The following is a 9,594-nucleotide window of genomic DNA, read 5'->3' as shown; positions in this document are numbered from 1 at the left end:
AAAAAAAATTGTTACACATGAGGATTTACCACGGAAATGAGTTGCACAAAAAGAGTACATGTAGCATTGGGAGAAATAATGAGGCTTGGCTTTTTATGCCTTTGTAAATCATGCATCTGAAAAAATAATGTGTGACCTCCCACTGAAACTAAGTGATAATAACATCTCTGCGTCTGACATTCGCATTTAGGAAGGAGTGATCTTATGTCTTAACTCATGCCTTAGGATGGGCTTTCTCTCCTGTACTTACTGGGCTCCTTTCAATAATTTTGGAAAACTTCCTATCTCTGACAGGCCTGTCAACTACCCAGAAATCAGCCAATTATTCCCAGACCCTACAGCTGAAATCATGCTTTATTATAGCCTTGTTAAGCACTGATTTCCAAAAACACAAGTGCTTTTTGGTGATGTTTACAAGCCCTGTCGTAAGGACTGTCCTTGTCAGTATATTAAAACCCAACCCTAATGCAGCACTCTGTGTTTGTAAAGAACATATTAAAAATTACTCATTCTTAATTGCCACTGATCCTCATTGCTGTCTTCTTTCCATGTCACTTCCTTACTCAGGTTACAACCATAAAAACAGAGCTCGGTGTTAATAAATCTATCTCAAAAAAATGAAACCATTTTGCGTTACTTTTATTTTATGCCTAGAACTGAGCTGTGACAGGTCTCCTAGAGAATCCCCAAGCAATTCTTTACTTTTTGACCATTCTGCTTACTTATTTTTCTTTTTAATAAAACCTCCAGAACTCCTTTTTATGGGGTTTAATACTTCAGCAACCCCCTGGCTGCTCTAACTTCCCCCTCCTCGTTCAACAACCAGTGTTTTAACCGGACGAGAAGCCCACCCCGCCTATCCCGAGCCACGGCTCGGAGGGTGCCTTGGGGTGAAGCGAACGACGAACCGGGCGCTGAGCCTGGAACCCCGGCTCCCTGAGTGGACGCGGGGAGCCGAACTTCAGGGCAGACCCCTGGGGCCGGGAGCTGCAGTCCGCCGCCTCAGCGGGGCAAAGGCGGTTGGTGGCGGTTGGTGGCCGTTAGCGGCGGTGGGCAGCGGCTGCCGAGGCCCAGCGTCTCGGAAGGCACCGCCGGCCGCCGCTGTATGCGGGGTAAAGCCCCAGGACAGCGCTACCCCCCCTCCGGCCACCGTCGCTTCCCCCTTCTCCGCCGCTTCCGCCCGTTCGCGCTCCGCCCCGGTCCCGCCCCTTTGTGCCAATCACATGAGCGGGCGCAGGGCCCGCCGGGAGCGGGCGCTACCCGAGGGGCTCGGCTGAGGCGCAACATGGCGGTGCGGGAGGGTTGCTGAGCGGTCGAGTGGCCGTGGCGGCGGGGCAAGCGGCCGGAGCGGAAGCCGTAGGCAGGCAGCGAGGGGACGGCGAAGCCAGCCGGCGAGGCCGGGCGGTAAAAAGCGGAGGAAAGTGGCGGGGCCGGCTCGGGCCCCCGGGCGGCGGTGGAGGCGATGGCCCAGTGCGTGCAGTCGGTGCAGGAGTTCATCCAGGACTCGTTCGTGCCCTTGGTGGCCGCGCTGTGCAGCGAAGAGGCGGAGAGGCTCACCCGCAAGAACAACTTGAGTTTTGCCGAGCTGGTGAAGCCCTTCTGCCGTCTCACCTCGGAAGGTCGGTGCCGGGAGCGGGGCCCGCGGCTTGTTTACACGGGGCGGGGATGGGAGGGCGGCGCCGCTCCCGCCCGCCAGCCCGGATGGGGGGCGAGGGTCCCGTTTGTACCCCTTGCCGGGGTGGCTGTCGCCGGCGAGGATGAGGCGAACGGAGCCCTGAGGCGAGACCCTGACCCGGGCCGTGTCGGCGGCGGCTCGGTGGGTGTTACCGGGAGCTGTGACAGGCTGTGCGGGGGCACGCGCCTGCCGGGGTTGTCCCAGGTGACTGCTAAGTCTGTTTATTCGATCTGTCCTTCTCTGTGGAACACTGCAAGGTGGGCTTCTCCTGCAGATATGATAGAGTACACAGCTGAGGGAAAACGTGTCTATAAATCTAGCTCTTCCACTTGATTTTTTTTTTTAATTTTTTTTTCCCTTTTTTTTTTTTTTTTTTTTAAGAAAAAAAGTCCAAGCACCCCTTACATTACTGCAGTTTATGCTGATACTTGTACCTGGTTCTTGCTGTAGATTATCCTGGGTTTCAGGCTTGTGTTAGTAAAGTGCTCAGTTGTTGAAAGTATGGTCAGCCTTTCAGAAACATTTCTTGTAATTTCAACTGCAAGTCTTTTTTTTTTTCTTGCCTGGAGCTTTATGGTATATACTCTTTTGCTGATGTTCCTATAAGACCTGTGCAAAGAGAATGTGGAAATTGAGCTAGTTATGCACCATAGGTGCAGCAAAACTGTAAAGTGAGTTTCCCTCACTTAAGAGAAAGGATAGTGTTCTTTTGCAGTATTGCTTTGAAACAAAATAAGCCAGAGAGTAGTTTAAAGTAACCAAATTACGTTTTTCAAGTCACTACTCATTAGAGTAGTATGCAGGACAGCAATTGGAATAGAACTGCTCATTAGAATAGTAATGCACTGTCATTTGTCAGATTTAGTTTCTGGCAGACTCACCTCAGACTTCAGTCTCTTCATGTCATGTGTTGAGAAAAAGTGCAAAAAAATGAAACTTTTGTCCTGTCACTTAAGATAGATTTTTTTATTTTAAAAAAACCCAGCATCTACTTAAAAGCAAGTATGTGCAAAATCTGCCTTAGTTCTGTGGCATTTCTTGATAACTTACTAACCAAATTTGTTTTTACTGTTGTTTTGCAACACTCAGGATCTGTGTGAGAAGGCAGATGATAAAAATAGGAAATGCAGAAGCTCACGTTTTTGCAATTCTGAAATTAACTTTAGTTCTTTGGTGAAAGGCTTCAAAATCATCAAGCAAACAAAAGCAGGTGGACTGTTCAAAATGAAGCATCCACTGAAGAATACTTAATTCTGTTGTTTTTTAAACTCTTTGTTTCAACTATTGTAACAGTTAAGCAACTTGCCAACTTGTATAGTCCTCATGTATATCCAGTGTATAGTCCAGTGTATAGTCCTCAACAAACATAGTCCTCAGTGTTCTCCTTCTAAATGCAGACCTTAGTAGTATGTTTATAAACCAGTCTTCACCCTCTTTTGATAAAGGAGCCAGTTATGGCTAAAGATTAGATTCCTTCCCTTGATATAGTGTAAGACACTGAGCTCAAGAGACTAATACTTGATTTCTGCATTCTTGTCAAAACTTGTGAAGGAAACCTCCACTGTTTGATTTTCATAATTTCATAGTAGTTTTTGATGTTTCTGTAATTGGGACTTCTGCAGCTCTGTTGTGTAATAATAGACACATTCAAACTTCATCTAAATCCCATGATACAGTTTTAATTCCCCAATTTTGCAGCTGTGGAGCTGTGGCTGTTGTGATGAGACAGGGTCATCCTTGCTGTTCTGTGTAGACTGCCTAACTCTTGGCAGTCTGAACCATCCTGTTCACAACCTGACCTGAGGGTCAGAGAACCAAGAAGCTGAAGCTTGGCACAGTGTGTTTTGTTGCTGCACTACTATTTCTGTGTTCTGATTCAGGAGCCTGCAAGCCTGACAGCAGTTCTTCACTCCAAATGTGACTTCCTCTTCTAACTTCATGGAAAAAAAACATGACTGACTGCTCTCAGTAACTTCTTGTGGTGAAAGACAGTGTGTGTGAGGGTAGGGAAAACTGTACTAGGCTTTTTCTTCAGGAAGAAGAGTGGTTCAGTGCACTAAAATTTCTCATGAATTTTTGTAACAGTAAGCAATTTCTCTAACTCCAGAATTTCTGGAGCTCTTACCACAGGCAAACATGGTTGTTACAGTCTGCACAAACACTTGTTGCAAAGTGACAGGGTTAACTGTTAGCTGTTCATAAAAACTGGAAACCTAGGATAAGTTCTTAAATAGCTCTAAGTTAATAAGTTTGACCAGGCTTAGCTGTAAATTTTTTCCATGGTCCTTTTTATGTCCAATAAAGAGGAAGAGAGGCTCAATTGATTACCTGATCCTGGTACAGCAGAGCATGTGTACCTGGGCATGCCTCCACAGCTGTATGTTTTATGGCTTATGATTGTTTTGATGTCTTCACTTGGGAGCAGTTTTTCTTTCTTTTTTTTATTAGTACTTGTATCTTTGCTTAGTGTCTGTTTCACTGAAATGTTAATGTAAAATTGGGTTGATTAGCATGTAGTCTCTTTAAAAATAAGTTGCCCCTTTTACTTGTGTGAAGTTATTCCCTGAACTCTTCTATAGTTTGAAGTGCTCGGTCAGTGTTTTGGTACTGCGTTTTTAGAATCCTGTTACATTACAGATTTTTCTCTGAAGTTTAGGATTTACATAGCTTATGAGCCTGCTGAAGGCTTCATGTTTATCAGCATTCTTATAGCAGTGCTGTTATGAAGCGAACCTCCTGATTTATGCATAACAGTTTTTGATACACAGAAACTAAGCCTGGCTTTCTACTGTACATGTATCAATTGTCCCTCACCTGCTTAACAGAGGTGTGGATCCTAAACCACTGCTTTATTATTCATCCAGTGTTAAGCCGTATACTTATTGTGGTTGCCCAGTCCAAGGAGACCAGATTCTACCTGTTTTTAAGTAGAATACTACAAGTATACATAGTGGAGATGGAGGCGGGTGCTCTGCACTAATCAGTATTAATCTACTTGTAACTTCTACCTATTAGCAACTTGTTAAGGTTTGTGTAGCCAAAAATACCCTTGCAACATGCAAATTGTGATGGTAGAAAATTCTGAACACAGGTTCAAAATGCTTCTTACTCTATTTTTTTGCTTCTTCCATCAGCAAGTCACTTTTTGTTACTGAAGGAAGAATGGTTAAAAAAGCAAGAGAAAAACTTCATTGTCCCTGTAAATCTTTACCCTAGAGGAAATAAAAATCAAAACCCTTCCATTTTTCTTTGATAAAGGAAGCCAAAAGTATATTGTGGGTGTTATACCTTCAGATTTATTCTCAAGTGGCAGTCTTTTTAAAATGTTGTGTTGGTCAGTAACAACTGATGCCTAATTTAACAAATGTATATATTGTGTAGGTAGGTTTCCTTTAAAATAGCATCCAATTTTTAAGACTCTAAAAATACCATCTGAACAAATACTGTCTTGCTTGGAGAATTGATATGAACTATCAAATGTCACTTTAAGATAGCCTTTGCTACTCTTAAAGCAAAGTGTTTTTATGTTTTAAAAAGAAAGAGCTTCAGGTAACTCATCCTAAGCCTTAAATATGTACTGGAAGTAAGGAGGTATATGGAAAACTACAGTTATTTCATGAGTTTGTCTGGAATTCCTTGTTCATTAGTATCTTAGTCAACCCTAATGAGAAGATCTGGTTTCTACTGGTTAGTAGTTGTTACTACTCCAACTTTTTGAAAAATACTTCTTGAAATGATCTTACGAAAACTTGAAGTGTGTAACCCTAGAAAGTTTTTATTAGGGATTAAAACAAGAGCTATGTTATTTTCCATTTTTGTCCTTTATGTGAGTCCTTACCATTGCTCATATGCCCCAAATATCATCTGTGTCCTGCATGGAAATATGTTTGCTCTTTTTTTTGTTATGGATATTGTATTTTAGGAGAGACACCAAGGATTAATTTTAGTGTTATAGCTGCACTGGGAAAGGCAGACTGGTTTCTTAGTTGTTTGCCCCTCCCACTTCCTTTACATTTGATCTTTTCAGTAATCATGTGGCAATGGGGTTGATAATTTACTTAAATGGTGGAAAAAAAAAAATATACCTCTTCCTCAGCTTTCTGGTAGAAATGCCAAGCTGTATCACTTAAATCTAGGCAGTGTAATTGCCCTCTTCTGTGTTAATACAGCCTTAGGATGAACCAGTTCAATCTGAAACTTATAGCTGGGAAAAAAACCCAAAAACCAACAAAACCAAACCAACCAAAAAACTTCCCCAAAACAGAAACAAAAGAAAATACCCGCACCAACAATGGATTTTTTGGTGGTTTTGGACAGGATCATTTCTCTAAACTGCTAAGTAATTGAATGTTGTACTGTGGGACTTTTGGTAGTGCTAAGTATCATAGGCATACTCAGTGTGTTTTGCATGTACTTATCTGCCTTATTGGTGCTTGTGATTTGAAATAGGAAAATTATATGAAAAATCAGGGCAGATAAAGAGGTGTAATGTCTACTTAAAATGTCATGAGTTTTTAAACAAATGGCTTGAGGGAGCAAGATTCTACAAAGGGAGCTCTGCAGTTTTACAAGTCATGTGAAGCTTAAGTTGGGGCTGATGGTAAAATGTAGACTTGTCTGTGGTGGCTGCCTAATCAAATACTCAGGAAAAGATTGGAGCTATATTTTCAGTACAAAAGTTGACCAGTATGTGGAAGTGTAAAAAAAAAAATCCAACTTTGTGTTTAATCATGTTTTGCTTTTCAGAAGACAAGTTGTATTGGAGGTTTTTGTTTGGGTTTGTGTTTTTTATGTTTGTTTGCTTATTTTTTTAAAACAAAACAGGGACTTGACGAATAAAACCAATCATATATCTGTCATGAAAGGAAAAAAGTGAAATCTCATGATTCTTTGTTGTTTAACATATAGAAAATAAACGCACCCTACATATAACTGTTACAGTTACATGGAATCTGAACTTCAACTTTCAATTAAATACCACTGTTCATTAAGTAATCTTAACGGACTTTGCTGCCTTGCCTTTTAAGCTTGGTGTTGATATCTTTGCATGGTCTTGGGACTCCTACTTGAGTGGTGTGTTCTGTCTGATGGCATTCTTAAACAAGTTCGCCTTAACGGGATGAAAATCTTTTTAGCACAAAGCCGAAGTATTGAAACCTTTGGCTGTGTGTTAGTAGCATAAGGCTAGTAGCACCCTGTTAACTTAAATAATTACTGTTTCTTTTTTTGTAAGTTAATTTCACTGGCAACACTGTATTTGTTTAAGTAAGCAACTGCTTCCCACCAACAACTTAGATGCCAGTTGATTGTAGTTCTGTCAAACACAAGGTCCACGGACATTTTAACTGCACTGTTGAGGCTTCATACAATAATCCACTATGTTAGGCAAAATTTGCTTGTAATTCTGAAATCAATGTTTAATTGACAAAAGACTTTGAACAATCATATAAAAGTGAATCAGGAAAGCTGATGTTACTAATGTTGCCTTTTTTTAATTGATTATTTTTTTACCAAAAATTTGTCACTCAAGAAATGTAATTTGAATAATATTAAAAACAAAACAAAACCAAATCCTTTTGGAGGAAAGGGGAGTTAATATTGAAAATGGAAGATTATATTAACTTTGATAAACTAATACTATGCTATTGCTGTCTTTTTTTTTTTTTTTTTTTTTGAATGCTCTTCCTGTGTACTGAGATTTTCTCAGAACTGGGGACCCTTAGGAACACGAGATGTTACATGAGGTTATCTATGCATAGTTACTATAGGCTTTCTGTGTAAGCTGAGTACAGTCCTCAAGGAAGGGGGTGCAGCAGCATAGGACATGTTTTTTGAGTTAATTTTTTACTCTGCCTGTTCTTGTAAGCTATACTGAGTTTCATCAGTCTGTCTAGATGAGCCTAATGTTAAACTTGAAGTAACTTCTTGTTCTTTCCTTCTCTCTCAGTTTTTGATACTCGAGTACTATGGTTTGTAATCTAAAATTGTTGATGGAGAGGTTTAGAAAAGAAAGTAATCTTTAACAAAAAAGTCCTCCTATGCGCCTCAATAAAGCCTATTTTTCTTCTTTTATTTTTAGTGCACATGAGAGATCCTAATAATCAGCTTCACATAATTAAAAATCTGAAGATTGCCGTCAACAACATTATTACTCACCCACCTCAGCCTGGTGCCATTCGCAAGCTTCTGAACGACGTTGTGTCTGTCAGTCAGCCTGCTGAAGGACTGGTAGCTAATGTGATCACAGCTGGAGATTATGATCTCAACATTAGTGGTATGTAATGAAATTGTATTTCTGTAACTTAAAATGGAATTTACTATAAGGCTTCTAACCTTAATTGCAATTCATGGCATATATTAAGTTACTTTGAGAGTTGATTAGTTTCAAGTCATTGTTTTAACTGATTTTGATTCATCATGGTTTCGTTTTTATACAATGCTAGAAGTGTGGCTGAACTTTTAATTCTCTAGTTTTGTATTTCCTAATGTAATTCTTCTGAATGCATGTTAAACCATGGTATTTTAGTGTAGAAAATAGGCTTTAATTGTGTTAATATCTCATCAAAATAGAGGTTTTCTCATTACAAGACTGATATACTAACTTGTTACACTTTGCTGAACAAATAGTAAAACTTAGTGTTGTTATTAACATAAAGCTTCACATTGAACTTAGTTGTCCTGGTATTGTTTCTCTTTTTACTTACTATGTAATGCATAGAGTTCATAAAGTTGTCCTAAAACTTTAAGAATAAAAAGGTTTTGAGGAAAGGTGAGTGATTTTTGACTTGTGTTTCTGCCCTGAAACTCAGTGCTTTATATTTCACTACCAAAACGTCTAGAACATTCTAAAAATGTTTTTCTTCCAGATCTCTAAGGGATAAGGCATTGTGAATAATACTAAATAAGACCTGATCTTGAGAGCTGAGAAGATTAAACTCCTTCCAATTAAGACCCTAATCCATTAAAGCCTTTGAGTACATTCTTAATTCAAAGCATGTATGCATTGCCCTATTTAAATATAAGTAATATATTGTACTTAAAGTTCAACATGCAGTGAGGACTTTGGATCTGCTATAGCAAAAGATGGACGAACGGTCATGAGGATTAGAAACTGATGTTGAAATAGTACTTTTTTTTTTTTTTAAATGTTCGTGATTAAAAATTGCATAATTCCACGTCTTTGATACATAACTTACAGACCATATCCTCAACTTAATGGGAAATATTGATAGTACAGGAAAAAACTTGATGCTGGAAATTCTAATTTTTGAGACTTGTTGGAAACTTACACCCTTTTCAGTCTTTTTGCCCTTGTTTATCAGTGAAATGAGTGAATTACTGTTATTTTGTTAAATCTTGAGGTATGCCTCAATTCTAGATACTGGAAGACCCTAAGAAAGCACAATGTTTTCAGTGAAGAAACTTTCCTGTTACATTTCTGATGACCTCAGTTTAGAAGTGAGGTACTAGAAGAAGGAAAAAAAAATGGTGACTGTATCAAGCTACTGTATCACTTTGCTATGAAGATGCAAATAATTCTTCTTTTGTTTTCCTTATTTGCTGTTGGGACCTCAGATGTATGAATTACCATACTTGACTATCTTTAGTTTCTTAGTAATGAGGTTCTTATTTCCATTCAGACTGACTGTAGAGTTAGTTAAGAGAAGAGATGTATAATCTGTTTAAGATGGTACTGAAGGACAGAATCATGTAGCATCTTTCTAGTTTTGTGGTACCCCTTTTTAGGGCTTTAGCACAAAACACTGACAGGGTTCTTGATGAGGAAACTTGGATCCCAATCCATCTTAGGAAGATGTGAGAAAGTCACTACGCCTGTTGAGTAGAGTTCATTTTCTGCATTAAATAAAATTAGTATTTACTAAGAAACTAATTTTTTTTCAACTTTGTCAGAGCATTTT

The 9,594-nt window shown here is 39.5% G+C and overlaps 1 protein-coding gene across 5 annotated transcripts in view; it reads left to right on the top strand.

The window, feature by feature from the left end:
• Positions 1 to 1,222: 1,222 nt before the first annotated feature.
• The window catches only part of TRAPPC8 (trafficking protein particle complex subunit 8), a 51,695-nt gene continuing 43,323 nt past the window's right edge, over positions 1,223 to 9,594 (top strand). For 2 of the 5 annotated variants that reach the window (XM_071737421.1, XM_071737419.1), the window contains exons 1-2: positions 1,252 to 1,619; positions 7,755 to 7,949. In XM_071737421.1, the coding sequence (XP_071593522.1) occupies positions 1,463 to 1,619; positions 7,755 to 7,949 (352 nt within the window). In that variant the 5' untranslated portion in view covers positions 1,252 to 1,462. Of the gene's footprint in view, positions 1,620 to 7,754; positions 7,950 to 9,114; positions 9,134 to 9,594 lie in introns of those variants that run through there. The other 3 variants (XM_071737420.1, XM_071737417.1, XM_071737422.1) reach the window with 3 other exon arrangements.

This window comes from Heliangelus exortis, chromosome 2 (genome assembly GCF_036169615.1).
Source record: "Heliangelus exortis chromosome 2, bHelExo1.hap1, whole genome shotgun sequence".
Classification (NCBI taxonomy): domain Eukaryota; kingdom Metazoa; phylum Chordata; class Aves; order Apodiformes; family Trochilidae; genus Heliangelus; species Heliangelus exortis.
Note: the sequence above shows the minus strand (reverse complement) of the source record. Positions and strands in the feature narration are given on the sequence as shown.